Source organism: Tupaia chinensis, unplaced genomic scaffold (assembly GCF_000334495.1).
Source record: "Tupaia chinensis unplaced genomic scaffold, TupChi_1.0 Scaffold000605_1, whole genome shotgun sequence".
NCBI classification, from domain to species: domain Eukaryota; kingdom Metazoa; phylum Chordata; class Mammalia; order Scandentia; family Tupaiidae; genus Tupaia; species Tupaia belangeri.
Window position 1 is genome coordinate 4,119,193 of NW_006160123.1, and position 18,704 is coordinate 4,137,896.

An 18,704-nucleotide genomic window follows, 5' to 3' on the forward strand; every position below is an offset into this window, starting at 1 on the left:
AGTAGAGGGTGAAAGAGAAAATTTGTACGCTCGAAAAAAAAAAAAAAAAAAAAAAGCAAAATGAAAGAGGGAACAGAAAAGTTTCACACAGATGCCCTCTCCAGCCAGCCTCTCCAGGTCACAGTGCTAAGAGACATTCCATCTGGGAGAGGGCTGCAGGTGGAGAGGGTGCTTGTGTGTGGAATACCCTTTGAGGTCACATTTCTACACCACTTAACTATGTTACCAGGGATAATTTCTGCACAACTGGTATTGCTTAAAAATATTTTAGCTTCTTGGTGGAATTCCCTCCTGACTCCCCCAAATGCCCTAAAACAGAGGGGTACTCACAGCTGGAGCAGCCTTTGTTCCTGAGTATGTCTTCTGGTGTGGTTCCAAAGACAAACCTCACATTCTGCAGCACCCCCTGTTGGCAGAGGACAGAGATTGCTTGTAGAATGTCAGGGGTGGGAAGAGGGTAGGGGACAGACTGTCCCTTTATGCTAGGAAAAGCAGACGCTATATGTTCTAAAAGCTTAGAAGAGCCCCATTTAAAGATCATCGTGTCAAAATAACACACCAACATACATTGCCAGACAACTTCAAAATCTTAGTTGTGTCTCTGCCAAGCCTTCAGTATTTTACAAAGAATTCAGTTATCCGCCTACAGTATACAGGAAATGGAATCCGATACCAAGCCCTGAGGATATGATGACACTTTCCAGTGTCAAAGAGTTAAATGTGGGTGTTCAAAGAAAAATCAACAAAACCTAGAAATAAAGGCAAGACAGAAGCTGCAGCAGCAAGTAGCCATGACTATAATCTTTTGAGACTGGTAGCATCCCTGTGAGGAGTCAGAGAGCAGAGTAGTATTGAGTCTCTCTACACAAAGTATCCATTTCAAGCAATATTAAGTTTGGTGGAATGCATTATAAATGGTACTTTTCTGAAGAACAGAAGGAGTATCTACAGCATGAACAAGTCCTTAAGGGAAAATCATTTCTTGTTTCCTTGAGTAGTTTTCAAAGTACGGCCCCCAGGCCAGCAATGAACATCAGCATCACCTGGTTCTTGTTAGAAATACAGATTCTCAGCCCCCACCCCTGACCTACTGACTCAGAAACTCTGGAGGCGGGTGTAGCAGTGTGCGTTTTCACAGCCCCTCCAGGTGATTCTGATGCTTTAAGTTTACAAGACAGTATTTCCTGTAGGATTCGTGGCAGGTCAAGTGGCTCGCAGACCACCCCATGGGCCAGGGCTAGGAGATGAGGCCTCACCTGGAAATTGTCATTGACGTCTCCTTTTGCGATGCGGAGTCTGGCGATGTTGGCCAGGTCCCTGGTGAAGATGCTTTGGATAGGGACATCCAGCTCAGCATTCTCCATCTTCTCACAGTCGATGTACAGCTGGGCCCTGTCTTCCTGCACGAACAGCGTGATGCTCTTCCACTGGCCGGTGGCCAAGAGAGCTTCTTCCACCGACACCACATGCTGCTTCCCCTGCACGGTCAGACTCAGGTCCAGGGTGGCCGCCTTGCCATTGGAGACCACGCTGAAGACCTGGCCGGAGTGGTCTTTCCGCTCCAGGGCCAGCAGTGTGCCTCGGGTCTTCTTCATCTGCCTCAGGGAAGCCAGGAAGAGGAAACCTTTCTCTGCACGCACAGCATCCACTAGGTCTTGGAACTTGTCATCAGGCACAGGGGGGATCAGGTTGGCATCCTCAATGCGAAATGCTGGGCTGGAAGTGTCCAGGCCCTTCACTAGTCGGCGACCAGAGCCTCTGCGGGCAGCCCCAATGAGCTCGAAAATGTCAAACACGCTGTTGTCTCCCCCGGACTCTGGCAGACAGGAGAGGACATAGTGAACTTTCTGGGCTGGAGGCCAAGGGTGGGGGGGCTTAGCTCTGTGGGGTAGGATCAGGGGGACAGGGTGAATACTCCTGGCAACCACTGAAAACTGAACACCATGATCAAAGGTAAGATTCATTGTGATGCTGGGTCAGGGCTCTGGAGAAACAGCTGGGAGGAGAGCCTGGGACGGGCACACCTGGGTAGACAGCCCCTCCTCATCATGCGTCCCCTGAAGGTTATCACACAGACTCACCTGGAATGCGGTTGGTGCCACACACATGCAGCAGGAGCAGGACTCCGAGAGCCCAGGCCAATCCCATGGTGGACCTGTTCTTGCCCAGCAGGGAGCCTGTAGCAAGAAGCAAAAGAGCTCAGGGTCAGAGACCTGCTAAGCAGGGAGGGTGGGTGAAGACTGGGGGCTGGGCATGGGGCCAAGGCCCTGACCACCACTCCAGACCCCACATTACTGGAATGAGGGACCGCAGGATTTACTTTCCAGGGGGCATGGCACAGAAAAGGAGGAGAGAGGGGACTGTGGCTTTCAGGTGTGTGTGGGGGGGCACAGGACTAACCACCCCAGGGCTCTCCTTGGGAGGTGGAGGGCCAACAGCAAGACCAGCAGATGCAGTTTAAGGGGGCAGGGAGAGCACGGGACAGTAGAGGGTTGATGGAGACCTAGCGAGGACCTGGACAATAAGGGGTGTCCCGACGGACTGGTTTGTGAACCCCAAGCCTGGAGAGGATGGCTCTGGAGCCTTCCCATGAAGAGTCCCCGGCGGCTGGGAGGGTCAGGATGGGAAGAGGGCAAGAATGGGATCCGCGTTCTCTGACCCGCTAAAGCCTTAGAGCTCGAGGTGGATGACCAGGGCAGCATTGTCCTCTTACCTGTGTGGACGCGTACCCAGCGGCGAGGGAGCAACGGCGGGCGCCTAGTCCTGGAGAGGCGCTGGGGCGGCTCGAGTCGGAGTTTTGCGCCCGGCTGGCTCGCAGGAGCCCCAACTTCTGGCCCGCTCCGGTGCAGTGGCTCTGACCCGCTAAAGCCTTAGAGCTCGAGGTGGATGACCAGGGCAGCATTGTCCTCTTACCTGTGTGGACGCGTACCCAGCGGCGAGGGAGCAACGGCGGGCGCCTAGTCCTGGAGAGGCGCTGGGGCGGCTCGAGTCGGAGTTTTGCGCCCGGCTGGCTCGCAGGAGCCCCAACTTCTGGCCCGCTCCGGTGCAGTGGCTGGACAGGCAGGGCTCGCAGAAACCCCAACTTCTGGCCCGCTCCGGTGCAGTGGCTGGACAGGCGGGGGGGCCCCGCGCTTTTAAAGGGGCGCTCACATTTCCTCTGGCCAATGGGTGGCGGCGGCGGAGGAAGCGGTAGAGGGGGGCAGTCTAGGTTCCTCCCTCCGCCCCTCGCTGCCTGGCGCGCAGCTTTCCAGCTAGAAAGTGAAGGGGGAGGCAGGAGCCGGGACACAGGAGCCCTGGAACTTCTCAGAAAAAAGGGTGCCCGCCCACGCCACCTTGGCGTATACGGGCTCGGCCCCTTGGCTCTTACGCCACCGGGACCAGCCACCAGACGTTGGCGACCACTCAAGACCCTTGAAAGGATTTGCAGACCAGGTCTCCTTGAATACCTGGGCGATGGCTAATGGCTGAGAGGTGGATGCTTGGAGACAACCCGTTTTCTTTTTCTCTTATTTAAAAAATAAAAATAAAGGCCCGCGGTAAATTGGACTCAGAGCACCAGTCGTTAAAGAAGTTGGCTCTTGGGTACTTGTCTATCCTCAAGCATTCATCCCTCCCGGTGGGGTGGGAGCCACGCGTCCTCTATACGCCCGGTCCCTGCACTCGCCCCACGCCTGCCCTCCGCCTGACCCGCTAAAAGAGGTGAGCGCTGCGTCTCCCCCGCCAGCAGGGCGGTGCAGAGCTCGCCTTCCCACTGCCGGTCGGGCACACTTTCCTGCCGGGCGGCCCAAGTCCGCGACAAAGTCGCTTCCCAATGGCTACAGAGTTTCCACGACTTGCCGCTTGGGGGCGGCATGCGTATTCTGATCAAAGGGGATCGTGGCTGGCGGCTTCTTTCTAGTGGGGAATTTTAGGGCAACTTACGCCTCTCGGGTTCCCTCAAGCTATAATTGAAATTGTGTCTTGAAAAACAGTTTTTGTGCCCACTCGTGCTTCTTAACGTGACTCCTGGTTGGAGAGTGTGCACAACCATCTGGCTTTAGGGCCTTAAACTGTTTACAGAACAGGCTTATAGAGTAATAAATTACTCTCTGCCTATTATTTTATTTCCCCTCTACCTCCCTAAACGTTCTTTTCATTTTTCGGCTCCTGAAACCGAGGTGTGGGTAACATTTCTGTGGGTGCACACGTTGCCATGAGCGCTGCTGCCGAATGCTTCTGTCATTGGAAGTCTGGTCTCCAAGTCGCTGTCCCAAGCCAGCATGACTCCAGCTGCCTGGAATTCCATTCATCTCTGGTTAGGGACGTCAGCAGCCAGCGCTTACCGGGTTGTGCTCCTGTAAACAGGCTGGCCCTGTGACCTGGGTGCAGGTAGAAGCTTCACCAAATAAGGATCTCAGGCCAGGCCAGGGGGAGCCCCTGGCGTTCATTCCCATGTTTACACTTGGGCCTGGCAGGCTTCCTGACTGCTGGGAACAGCCAGCAGCTTATAGTCATCCAACAGCGATTTCACTTTTCTTGTGTAGGAGTGTTGTGTGACCCTGCCTCTGTGTGTGTGTGTGTGTATTGTGGAATGAATGTTCTCTAGTTATTCAATATGTACGTCGAGTGCCTCTAGAAGATGACAAGTATGTTCCTAAGACACGCGTTTGTTTACTGGATTTCAGATATTAAGGGTCAGGAATAACTCTATTGGATGATTAGTCAATTCAGATTCTTGTGCTGGAAGTCATAGGCAATGAGTCACCAAACAGACCTGAAGATTCTGGAGTCAGCAGCCTTACATGTCATTCTCCTTCCGGTTCTTTTCTCAGCATCTAGTTTGTTCCTTGAGGAGTGATTTTTAAAAAATTTCCATTTTGTGGGGCCAGCAGGTGGCGTGGTGGTTAGGGCGCTGGACTCCCACATGGCTGACTGTGGTTTGAGTCCTGGACCTAGAGGCTTGTTTTCTCACTTTCTGTCACTGTCATGCTCTGGTGAGCACACATGTGTGCTTAATAGCCAAATTTAAATACAATAAATAAATAACTCAATTTTTCTCCATTTGTTAGACTAGTTCTTCATGATACTGGGGCTGTAGGGACAGTTCCTGGACAGATGGGCACCCATGGCCCCTAGCTCCTCTGGCCTACTTGGTAATTTCGTGCAGATTGGCAGGCCCTCAAACCAGGGTAATGCCTCTTCCTTGAATAAAAGGATCATCTCCCAGGACCAGCAGATGGCATAGTGGTTACATCGCTGGACTCCCACATAGTTAACTATAGTTCGAGTCCCAGACTTGGTGCCTTCAAACTCATGCTGGTGTGTGTGTGTGCTGCCCACCATCCTGGGAGGAGAACGGAGGAAAAGGGATTGTGGCGTGGCCATCCTCCCTGGGGCATGATTTCTCACGTTCTGACTCACTCGCTGGCAAGAGCAGGTACCCTATAGCAAAAATCTCTCTTAAAAAAAAAAATCATCTCCCCCTAGTCTTAGTAGCATGGAGTGAGTCGGAGATGCACTTGTTGGCTCTTCAGGCTGCAAACCTGTGGCAGAGGGATTGGAAGAATGCCTCTGGAGTTTTCTTAGAACTTGGTTTCCTTTCATGAAACAAGGAGAAGAATTTCAACCTTGCTCATGCTCCCAAATAGAAGGGGGTCCTACATGGTGGCAGGGAAGAGCTTTCTTTTCTGAGAAAGCTCTGATGGAAGTGTAGGATCTATTTACCAAGCACAGGGCCCTTCCTCGAGTCATGGTTCTCCTCCAGGTGTTCTGGATAGAAAGGAAGGTTCAGAGATGAAGGTGCATCCAGGCCCCTCTTGAGATCTCACCCTGCTGGTTAACTTGTGCTATCAGTATTTCCCAGAAACCTTAGACACCTCTGGGCAGCCTTGAGAAAAGCAAGAATGGAAAGAGGAAAAAGAAAATCTCCATCTTTAATGTGAGAGATAGCATCCCTTTTGAGTGTGTTCTTGACCTAGAGGAGCCACGTTTCAGGCCAATCATCTGACAGGAGCTCAAAAGACAAACCTGTCAGGGAGACGGCCCAGTTCTCTTTTTCCTGAGCTGTCGTACCGAGGACTAGTTAAAGTCGCAAGCACAGGCATTTTCACAGAAAGATTTCTTTTTTCCAGGTTCCCCTAATTGGAGGTGGAATTAGCCTGAATATATTACCAGTAAATAGGAGGAAAGGTCTGTCTGCAATAGTTACTTTAACAATTTCATGCGATTAAAGAAAGCAAGATCATTGAGGAAAACATTTTGTTTATCTAGCAAAGAACAGCAAGGTGGGCTGTGATTTTATGTAGGAATTTTTAAAATGTTGGCAATGCTAAGCTGTGGAAAATTTCTTAGAAATGAGCAGCAACCCCAAATCATTATATTCTAGAATAGTCCGAAATCATAGCATGCCCAGATTGAAGATATCAAAAAGTCATTCCCTCTAAATATTTTCCCTAGATCAGGCTTTAAAATGGTTTCACTTTAGTTACCTCAGTGGTCAAAGCATGAAGGAAGTTCTAACAGATTTTTCTTATCCTTCAATCAAATACCAATTCATGCTCCCCCTCCTCCATGAGATGTTTTCTGGCAGCTCTGTTATGTCCCTTCTTTCTGTGAATTTTGAAAGCATGCATTATCTTCACCATGTAGCTTATCACCTTATATGCTTTTTTATTTAGTTTTTTTTTTTCTTAAGAGAGATTTTTGCTATAGGGGGTGTGTACTTGCTGGAGACACAGAGAGAGATAGAGAGAGAAAAGTGAGATATCACCCTTGGGGGGATGGCTATGATGCAGTCTTTTCTCATCCATTCTCTTCTTGCAATTCTGGGCACACATATACGTTCGTCCAGCGTCAGTTTCGAGCCACCGGGTCTGGGACTCAAACAGCTGTCTGCCATGTGGGAGTTCAGTGCCTTAACCACTATGCTACCTGGTGGCCCCATTATTTAGTTTTTTAAAAGTACCTTTTTAAAATTATTAAGTGTAAGGACCAAATTTTAAGTACCCCCAAATTTGGGCTTGGGAGGAGCCCTTTTGTTTGAATTTCTAAATTCTGTATGCTGGTCAGTTTACGGTGCAGAAGGACTGGCCCACCCTGCATTTTCCTAACCAGTTATCGCTTTTCATGCGGTTATGCCTTAGATCTGGGGTCGCATCTGATTGACTTCCAAAATGTTGTACTCCTTCATGCAGAATGAAGCAGATCTTAGGGAACTGATCCCAGCGGCAAGAGGTAGGATTATTAGCTTATGGTATTCTTTCCTTCCTCTCTCCAGTGACTGTTTGGAAATTGGCATGTCACCCAATTCTGGCCAATCAGAGGTTTGCCAAAGGCCCCTGGGGACAGTTCTTTGTCGGTTTTAAGAAAGAGCCATGTGAGATCAGGTTCTCTGTCTCTTCTGGACACAGATAAGAATGCTGGTAAGTGTTTGGTGCCGTTGACTACTAGGGGAGCTAACTAGTGTGAAATCGGTGTTGGAGAGGGAAGAGCAGAGACAGAGCATGTATGCCCGATCACAGTTTTGAGCCACCACATCTACCAACACTACTGTCCTACCTCCGGATTTCTTTGGCCATGTGCTTCTTATGTAAGCTGGTTGTTTTCTATCACTTAGAGCCACAGATACCATAACTGATAGTGGCTCTTTTTGCTTGTCAGGATTGTCTTTTCCCCTCAAACGTTGCTTGAAATTCTTATTTCCTTTAGAATAAAAGAACTAAAGGACACACCGTAGAATAAAAACATTTGCAAGGTTCTTCCTCTACACTATTAAAATGCTTTCTGGAAAAGTTGCACTATTGACTCTTCTCCCCGTGGTGCGACAGGGCCTTTCCTGTCCCTTTGTGCTCAGGCCACTCTAATCCAAACACTATTTACTGCTGACCAGGAAAGGGAATGTGATTTCTGACTTAACCATGTCTCATGTCCCTCTTAGGAACACTTCGAGATGCAGTCCAGGGGGGGTCCCAAAGGAAGGGATATCCAGGATGAGCTAATCTTGAGCAAAGGAGCTGGAAGGTTGACTTGCTAGGAAATCAAGGATATGGGGGCAAGAAGACAAGGGAGATTTTAACTTAGGCTGAAAGACGGAAGTGGGGAAAATTAGCATGAAAGGGCAATGCAGACAGGGAGAACAGGCTCCGAGGGCATACTATGGTAAACTCCCAATGCCGTCTTTGGTACAAGATCCCGTGGTCTCTGGCCGACGGGCACAGACTACTCAGGGTTGATGATGGGAAGCCCTGTGTTTGGGAGCAGCCTCTCTGTCTCCCTTTTCATTTGTCTTTTTTCCACTCAACTTTCATCTTTATCATCTTGTAAAGGATGCCACATCCTGGGGCATCAATGGGGATGATTGTCTTGGGTTTTAGTGTGAAACCTTTTCTTTTCTGGTGTTTGCCATCTCACAAGGAGGCTACACATCATGGGACCAGGAGATGCTATAATGGTTGTGTCGCTGGACACCCACATCCACTGTGGTTTGAGTGGTTTGAGTCCTGGGCCCAGCGGCTTAAACCTCATGCCAGGAATATGTGGGTGCATGCCCAAGTTCCCGAGAGGAGAATGAAGGAGAAAGGATTGTGGTGTGGACATCCCTCCTGGGAGTGTGTTTCTCACTTACTGTCTCTCTGTCTCTCCAGTGAGTGCATGCACCCTGTAGCAAACCTCTCTCTCTTTAAACAAACGAACAAACAAACAAACCAAAACCCAAACCAAAGCAATGGAGGTCACACAAACAAAGGCAGTCTTATATTAATACATAAAGAGACGGAACTGGGACATCATCTGTGTGATTTAATAACTTGTGGAGTCCAAACTTTACCTCTTGCCTCCCAGTTTCTTCTCTCTCTTCCAGTACTTGGAATTCCTCCTTAAGATAAAATCATGGAATTTTTAAGTCAGAAAGAGCCATGGAGTTGAACTGCTCAATTAAGAGGTAAAGTGGATGAAAAGAAATGAAGGGACTTGCAAAAGGTCATGGAGACTGTCGGTGTGGGAGTTCAGGAAACAACTCCGATGTCCTCAATTCTAGTTCAGCGTCCTTCCTTTATATTGTTCGGCTCCTTGAATTTATTTCATACTTATGGTTTTGAACAAGTTTTGGAATTGAAGTGAGCAGAAATGTTTGCCAGTTAAGAGCAGAGTATGTGCCCAAGAGCTGGAGATGGGGAGGGGTAGGAGTCTTGGGAGGTAAAGAGGGAGAAAGGCAGGCCAGGCGTAGCAGAGAATGACATGACTTGCTAACCAGAAGCAACCTACCTGCCCATTCCTTCTCCTCCCTTCTAACAGAGCCCAGCTCTCTGAGTTCCCAGATTTTCTTTCAAATTTATTGAAACGCGTACTGTTGCTCCTGGAGGTGGTGCTATGTTCTGGCTTGAGGTTGGGTTGTCCGGAATGTGCTCTAACTTCAGATTTACTCAACCTAGGGCATGATACAATGCTGCTTTTAATTCTTCAATGGGTTTCATGGACCTGGAGGCAATCTGCTCTCCCAGGTTTCTAGGCAGGTGAAATAATGCTTCATTCAACCCAACACCAATCAGATTTTGGGGAGTGAGATATTTAGTTGTCTTTTTTACAACCGAGAGCACCGGGAGAGCCTCAGTTATATGTAGGAGCCACAGAGATAGTTAAAGTTCCAAATATCTATCTATCTATCTATCTATCTATGAACTAGTTTGCAGAAGAGGAGGATGTACCTTAATTCTGTAACTTTTTTTCTTATCGAGATTGTATCATAAAAGTGTTGATCATAAAGGATGTAGAACAACACCAGGGTCTTTAGAAATAATGAAGGATTCCCCCAAATTGAAGATGATAACAAAGTGGGATATTGCTGAGATACATTGTGGCACGTTTTACGGATGTCTTTACTAATAGTATGGATTATGCAGTTAATCTGGAATCTGGGATAGGTGTGGTCCCACCCAGTGACTTGGAGATTTGTTGAGTGACTACCAGTGGTCCCTGACAACAAAGTCTATGAGTCTTCAAATCTATGACATAATGGAGTTTCCAGTACTTCTATGACAGAGTTTGCTTCTGATATTGATTAAACACATTCCTCCTAAAATTTTTAATTTTTCTGAGGTTCAAGATGCCATTTCAAACCACTCATTTATAAATTATAACTTTTCAAATTTTCTGAGTAGTTTTCACATGTGCAGTCCAGATCAAGTGCTATTTCCAAGGTTTCTGTTGTTATTTTTTTCTTGGAAGAAAAATTTGCATGCCAGTTAAAAGAGTGAGACAAACATAAAGAAAAAAAAACAATTATCATTGGGAAGTGTTAGGATTGTATGAAAAAATTTTAAGATTGAATATGACATGGGGATTGGCAGCCAATTTAAGTGTGGATGAATGACCCACCTGCCATTGGAAGATGTGGACAGCACCCAGATGGCTGGGTTACCGAGCATTTGTTTAAAGTGATATCGATCTCTTGGGAGGTTTTTTTTTCTTCCCTTTCTCTCGTCTAAATAGTGAGATCATGACAACTTGCATTTTGTAAAACTGAACCAAAAGATGATCAGTGTTTCTAATTTAAGAGGGTGAGTGTATAGTTTGAAAAAAAGGTTTTATTATGACACCAAAGATAAACACTACGTCTTCTCAGGGGAAGAGGAGCACACAGAGGAGATGCTGCTGCTTCTTTTTAAAATCTTTCTTTTCTCCTCATCTTTCTCTTTTTATTCTTTTTCTTTCCCTTTCCTTTTCCTCTATCATTTGGTTTTCTTTTCGTTCCCTTTCCTCCTACTTTTTCTTTTTCTCCTCTTTTTTTCTTCTACTCTCTCTCTTCCTCTGTCTCCTCTTCTTTCTCTTTTTCTTCTCTCGTCCCCTTTTTGTCCTTAGAGTGGTAATGAGAATTAAATCTAGCAACACATGTAGAACGCCAAGCTCCTTTTTATTCAACGAGTGGTTTGATCATGTTGACTCTCAAAAAAGTTCAATTCTTTAGAAGGAATGTGTTTAATCTATCAGAAGCAAACCCCGTCATGGAAGTTTTGACATCTCCACTGTTGCGTAGATCAGCAGACTGAAAGATTTCTTTATTGTCCAGGACCTCTGGAGGTCACTCAAGGAGACTTCAAGTCACACCTAGTCTGGGATTCTCTATTAACCACCTAGTCCATAATACTGGTACAGACATCGCTTCAATTCAGTGCTGAGATGTCTCAGAATTATAATCGCTCCCTCCACGTCTCTTTGTTCTAGACTTGAAGGCAGAGGGCACTCTTCCTATTTCCCTTGCCTGTTTGTCCATCCTTTCCTAGGGTGTGGTGCTTGGTATTTTGAGCCTTGTGGCCCTGTTGAACCCAGTACCTTGGGGGTTGGAGTCCATGCGAGGATGCGTGGGAAGAGGGGAGGGGTGAATTTAGCAGAAAGTTGTTGAAACTTACATTACAAGCCCCTTATGTGTCTGGGCTCCTTCCAAGGTGACCTAGTCTCTTCCGAGAACCCTAGCAATACGCTCTTGTTTGGTAACATTTGCAAAAGCAAGATACATGAACCAGAACTGGCTGAATCCACTGACTTCCAGCCTCATGTTGAAATCAGACTAACTCTTTAAAAAATTAGACTCATTTTTTTTTTTTTTTGGATCTGCCTAAGGGGGCGTAGTAGGAAGACATAGCTATGTGGTTTGTAGTCACTTCAATGTGCAGCAAAGTGATTACTAACCATCTTTGCATTGGGACGGCTTCCATGATGGTGTCCTAACCTGAAGGCATGGGGTTAAGAGTGATTTCATGACAGGTCATTTTGGCATATGGCTGACACTGGATGGGCATGGGTAATGGAGGACAAAGTCTGAATTGTATGGGACCAAAGGCGGTCTGCAGAAAAATGCTACACAAGTGTATGATGCATGTATTTTGTTACTAATTTTCCCTTCAGCTATGTGGTCTTTGGTGCTTTATTTTTCAGTTTACTTAGACTTTCTCATTTTAAATAAATATTCAATTTATTTACTGAAAAGTCTTTTGCCAGAGGGCATGCACACTTGTGTGCATGCATGTATGCACAAGCACAAGAGAGAGAAAGTAACTCCCATGGGGCATGGTCATGCTTCAATCCCTTCTCTTCCATCTCTCCCTCCCTTTGGGATTTTGGGCATGCATGTCTGGTATGTTTCTTAAGCTTCTAGGCCTGGGATTTGAACTGTGTGGATGACCATGTGGGATTCAGTCATCTTAACCAGCAGGCCATAAACTGGCCCAATTATACCTAATTTTGAAATTATAATTTTATATTTTTCTCAAATAAAGTATCCTATATCATTTCAGTCCCTACCCAACCTTGACTCCTCCCCTGGAGTAGGGAAAAAGAGGGAGGTCAAAGAGGGAGAGAGCTTGGATAGTGTTTCTGCCACTAGGACAGAGGCAGGTGTGAAGAGACGATTGTGTCTGCTGCATGCGACTCCTTTCACCACCTGTACATCTGTGTATGGGTGGTAGGCAGCAAAAACAAGTTATCAGGGACACTGTAGACACAGACACTTTTGCAGATGTTGGAGAATAAATTAAGCCAGAAGAGGAAAAGGAAAGTGTAATTTTGCTGTGCTAATTACTATAATCATCTACATGAATTGCTTACTACCGATACCTAATTACTATGGAGCAGAATAATAATTAAGTACACCAATTAATGTTTCAGATTGACTTGTCTAAGTTTTGACTATAACCTCACACGTTCTCCAAGTGCAATAATCTTGCAAAGTTTGAAGGGCAAGCTCCAGCTACTAAATCTTTAATTAGTCCAAGACATTAGTAGCTCAAATTATGGTGCTCTGAGTGTGTGTATGTGCGTCAACATCCTGTTCTGAAACATTCCCCACTATTAAAAATAAATGGACCTCACACCTTTAGTGGTTAGAATTGAGAGTTAATTTTAGGCTAATTACTCTCTTTTAGCAATTTGGAAGATGTGACGGGTTACATACACCCTTTGGGATAGGTTGTTGTTTTGCCTCTACTGTATGCTAGATGCTTGTCTGTTTATATACGTAAATTCTTCTTTATGTGTTCTTACTATTTATATACACAATAAGTATTTTCTTTTAGGTTTCCCATTTACTTCATGCTCTGAAAATTTTATAACCTTGCATTAGTCATTCACAAATCACTTCTAGTGCCTACTGTGTGCCTGTGTGCCAAGCATCCACCAGGCCTATGAAGGAGAGGGAACCAAAAGCACACAATAGGGATGATGAGGGATGAGCCATGAGGGATGATTACGGATGTTGCGAATGCTGAGAAGGGGCCTTGCAGGTTGAGTGTATGTGCGGGACCACAAAATATTTTGTCTGAAAAAGTGGTATCTGAGTTGAATCCTGGAAGATTCCATTCAGAAAAAGCTGGACCTTCAGATATAGAAGAAGACCAATGAATGTGTTCGTATTCACACCCACCATTTTTGTTTCCACTAAGTCCTATCTGGTCCTGGGCAAGAGGATCTGACCAGTTGTAAGAGCCCCAGAGAGGAACGAACACCTGCATTTTTGATTCTCCCGAGTATATTTTGGAAGGATCATTCTTTCAATCCCTTCTTGCCTCCTCTTGCCTTCTGTGCTAAGATAATACTGCAGAGCCAAGAAAGCAATTAAACAAAGCCAGTAATTAACTTTCTCTTTGGACGGGCATAATGAATTGAGGTTTCCTGACTGATGAAATTCACTGTGGGTTGTTCTGCCTGATACCTGTGTTGGCATTTTTGCCAGCCACATAGATACCCCTTTTCCTGAGCTTTAATTAGTCCAAGATTTCAGAAGTTTAAATCATGGTACCTTCAATGTGTATATGTGTTAGCATCCTGTACTTAAATGCCCCGGGCTTCTCTTTCCTGTTTATTTCTCTTAGCACAATGCCTTGAACCTGATAGATACACAGTCAACTTTTGTGAATGAAGAATGACATGAATGAATGAATAAAATATACAGGATGAGCTTAATTATCAACATAAGGATGCTTCAAAGTGTGGGGCAGTATAGTAAATATTGGGTCGTCAGAAAAGTCATAACACCTTTTTGCATAGAAATACATAGAAAAAATACATCATGACTTTTCCATCAACCCAGTAGTTTAATGATTTTCTTTTTTATTGATCTGCTCAATTATGCTAAACTTTCCCCCACCCCAAATGAAACAAAACAAAAAAACTCCACTCATCAAAACACTTTAAATTCCAAAGCTTAGGAAAGAGTTCTTAGTCCGTTTTCAGCTTCCAGTGGTTTTAAGACTAACTCGCTGTGAAAATGCACTTAATTCAGAAAACATGCTACATTGAGGTCCAAGAACAACATGCATTTTCTTTGAACAGTTAAGATTTTAAAACACACACAAAATTCAAAGAAAAAAAACCCTCATTAGCAACAAACCTCCAACCACAAACACGACTGAAAGGCAGGCAGAAGAATGAATTACCCCAGATGACATACACGGAGAAACAGCAGTGCTCCCCCTGGCTAACCTGGCCTGATTAGGGAAGACATGCAGGCCAGGTTCAGGCAGGAGGATCATTTTCCCTCTCCATACCCCAACAAGGAGCTTTTCTTAGCCACCTAATAGGATGCTGACCTAAAGCATAGCTGAATTATTGTCTGAAACAGAGATGGAACAATGCAAGACATGCCAAATGACCCTCTAGTGACCCACTGCTGAGGCTGGGGGAGTTTCTGCCAAGGTGAAAGGTTACTCAAGTAGCATACTTAGCTTGTGTGTTTCTAATAAAGACCCGCCCAGCTGTGCTGCCTTTTTAATTTTATTACTATGTTTTCTAAATGATACCTCTCTCTACCATCTTGGATTATGGGTCTAAACAGAAATGGAAAATATTTCTCTTTTAAATTATAGTTGCAACAGCTAGGAACGCCTACTGTGCTCATCTTCTAAACTGACATTGATAGGGTTAGACATTAAACCTAAATAGAAATAATCCTTAGGCTGGGAATTGTTATTGCAGAATGAATTGCAGGGGTCATTTAAAAAACATCCTTTTGGAAGTAGGAATAAGCACAGGTGTGATCTTGAGCAATCTTTTCTCTCTAGGACGATTTCTTCATCTGCCCTGGACAATTTATTACAGTCCCTTCTAGTCCTCATGAGAGGTGATTCTCTAATTCTTCCTGCTTTAGGCATAGATGTATCAAATGCAGGCAGGTCAACCCGTCAACTTGTGATTCACAGGTTGTGTGAGAGAGATGGATAGACTACAGTATGTATTACATATGCTTTTTGGAAATTCAAGGATTGTGTTTGATTACCAAAAAGCAAATTTTGGCTAGTTTAAGCAGAAAAGGAATTTATTTCAAGTATTATCTGTGAGGTTACTCTCAGAAGCTTCAGAAGACAGAGAACCACTTGAAATAATAAAATAGGGGGACTGGCAGTTGGCATAATGGGGATGTTGCTGGACTCTCACATGGTTGACTGTGGTTCAAGTACTGGACCCAGCAGCTTGAAACTCACACCGGGCATATGTGCATGTGTGTGTGCCCAGGACCCTGAGAGGAGTGTGGAGGAGAAGAGATTGAGGCACGGCCATCAACCCTGGGGGAATGATTTCTCACTTTCTGTTTCTCTGTCTTGCCTGTGAGCACATACACCCTATAACAAAAATCTCTCTCTCTACAAAAGGAAAAAAAAAAAAAAAGAAAAGAAATAATGAAACAGGAACAAACCTCAATGAAGGCTGCTCCAGCAAGGGTATTGCTCAACTTAGGGAGAGCTGGTACAATCGTAGTCTCCTGGGTGTTGCTACATGAACAACCCTCAAGGTATCCTCTCTATTAAGGTAATTAATTGCTTGCTCCTAGAACTAAAGCTGGCATTACTAATGTCACACTTCTATGCTAAAATATGTAAAGAAATACTGATACTGTGAAAAGTAGCCCAATTTTATCAGTTTCTATCTCTCAACATAAAAGCTAGAAACTTGCTTCACCAGCCTTCCTTGTAACTACACTTGGTCAACCAGATGCCCTTACACCTGATTGACTGTGAAGTGAGTGCTGTGAAGAGGGTGAGACTTCGCTAATTAGTATAGTAAATCTAAGAAGCAAGTTCGCATTGTGAAAAGCAGTGACTTGTTAAGATGAACATTAGTCATAGAATACCATTTTGATGACATCAATATTTAGGATATCGTTAAGGGTTGAAGTGTGTTTCTTCTTAATTTCGAATGTTGAAGGATATGCCTATGTTTGAAGAATGTGACCTTATTTGGAGATGGTACCTTTAAAAAGGTGTGTTGGTTCACAATGCATAATAGAATTCTTGCCATAATTTTTAGAAAGTAATTTCTATTGTTTAAGTTACCAGGTCTGTGATATTTTGTTATGACAGCCCTAGCAAACTCATACAGGTATGTAGAGTGGGTGAAATATCAGAGCCTTTCCCTGTCTTTAATGGAGAAGGAATAAGAACTTAGCAAAGTCTACAGCTTTTCTGCTCAGGATAATACCTGAGACTTGATCTCTAAATAGTCCTATGTCCAGCCTCTTACTTGGTGGATTTCTAGTAGTCTGAGTGGCTTCCTGAGTCTTGCCTCTGGTGGTCATGTTTAACCTGAGGAAATAACTCAGTCAAGGTGGTAGAGGCAGCAGCTATAAGAGAAAACTGGGACTTCTTTCAGCTTACCAAACACATTATATGGACTGTTAATAAGTAAATGTCAGGGCCAGCAGGTGGCACAGTCTTTAAGGTGTTGGACTCCCACTGGTCAACTGTGGTTTGAGACCTGGACATGGCAGCTTGAAACTCATGCTGGGCACGTGTGTGTGTGTGTGTGTGTGTGTGTGTGTCCAAAATCCCAAGAGGAGATTGGAGGAGAAGGGACTGCAGCATGGCTATCCTCCCAGGGGGTGATTTCTCACTTTCTATCTCTCTGTCTCTCTGTTGAGCAAAAATCTATAGCAAAATCTATAACAAAAATCTCTCACTTTCAAAAAAAGTAAATGTGTGTATGTGAAACAAAATTTGGCTTAACACATTGTTTTGTTTCATTGATATGAAAGTGAGATTATGAGGAAGTATCTGACTTACGTATCCACTTATCTCATATATGACCGCCTTGGTTTGGGCCAGACCACACAGGTATTCACAAATCCTGAGCAGCCTTTATAATGACAGCTCTCTATCTTAGTGACCAGTGGAGAAAAGGGCTTCATGACAGGTGTAAAGCCTTAGCTCTCTGTGACCCGAATGGCAGCCTTTACCTCTCAACTTTGAAAGATGCTTGTCTTTTCAAAGCAGTTCTTCATGGTTTTCTTTTCTTTACAGTGAAATTTCAAAAATAGTGCCACAAAATCGTCTCGAAAACAGAGTTCTGTGATTAAATAAGTTCGGAAAACAGTTAAATGCCCTCTCTTCTCTCTTGGCACTTCTGAACCTGTTATCATCCTGTTAAAGATCTAAGAAGTCTAGAGTAAAAAAACCTGTTTATATTTATTTAATCTCACATCACCTAAATGATCATAAGCCTTTTTTTTTTTCCTTTCAGAACACCTGTTAATTTCCCAAGGAACTTTTGTTCCATAGAATACACTAACCAAAGTGCAATTCTAGAAGGGTATTTGTGCCTGTAGTTAGATTTGCTCCTTTTTTTTACGTTAGAGTCCCATCACCTACATGATCATAAGCCTTTTTTTTCCCCTTTCAGAACACCTGTTAATTTCCCAAGGAACTTTTGTTCCATAGAATACACTAACCAAAGTGCAATTCTAGAAGGGTATTTGTGCCTGTAGTTAGATTTGCTCCTTTTTTTTACGTTAGAGTCCTATCTTTCATTACTCAGAAATGCGGTCAAATTTAAGCAGGACAGTTTTAAATCTATGTGATGGAATTTCTCATATGCTATCTACGTAGATTCCGTGGTTTATTTTTGAGGGACCAAGAGCTTGCTTGGGAGTAACAAAATGTTTGATACATCAAACTGTGGGAAAGCATTCCTGTGAAGCATGTGGAAAGGTTTTTCTGGGTCTAATTGGTCATCATTTTCAAATGGCAATGTCATGCTTTATCTGCATCAATTCCACTCCTTAATGGTTTGAATCGTAATAGTTATTCTTTTAAATAGACAGTATTTCCTAAACTTCGAAGGAAATAAAAAGGTATAAAGGTAAAACAGCACACACCAGAACATTCTGGATACAGGTAAAAAAAGGAAAAGCAGTGAAGGAAACCCTCTGACAGAAGCATGGCTTTGTAATTGTCATCAAAGGTGGGGCACCTGTTGAGGATTAGGAAAATCTGAGCTGACGAAGGGTGGTTGGTTTGAAAGGGGTGTGCTTCAAGGGAGGACAAAGAGCAGCTATTTCCAGACAATGCCATTGCTAAGACTCTTAAAAACCACGAGGAAGGCAGGTCCATGTAAAGGTAGTTTGATGCTAGATTTTCTTTCACACATACCTGGCATAATCAGGGTGGTCTCTGGGTATAAACCCAGAACTTTCCATGTGGGTCAGCCTCTTAAAGCTCTGCGTTTTACCACTGTGCCACTGACCAACCCCTTCTAGCTTTTTGTTCTGTTCAGACCCTCAATGCACTGGATGCTGCCTGCCCACCTTGGTGAGGCCTCTTAGGGTTTATTTGCATTTATAATTACATTATTAGCTATGTTGTATACAACGTTGAATCTGTATCTGGAACTCAACTATGATGAACCGTAGAAAAATTTTAACTTAGAGAGGAAGTAAGTAAAAGCCCCAACTATTCATAAATTAAAAA

The 18,704-nt window shown here is 44.5% G+C and overlaps 1 protein-coding gene across 1 annotated transcript in view; it reads right to left on the reverse strand.

Annotated features, from left to right (window-relative positions):
• THBS1 (thrombospondin 1) overlaps positions 1–3,055 on the reverse strand; it is a gene marked incomplete in the record, with an annotated part of 16,547 nt that extends 13,492 nt beyond the window's left edge. Inside the window, 4 exon segments of the mRNA XM_027775835.1 lie at positions 331–406; positions 1,257–1,816; positions 2,082–2,177; positions 2,914–3,055. Of these exon segments, the coding sequence (XP_027631636.1) occupies positions 331–406; positions 1,257–1,816; positions 2,082–2,148 (703 nt within the window).
• Positions 3,056–18,704: the final 15,649 nt, after the last annotated feature.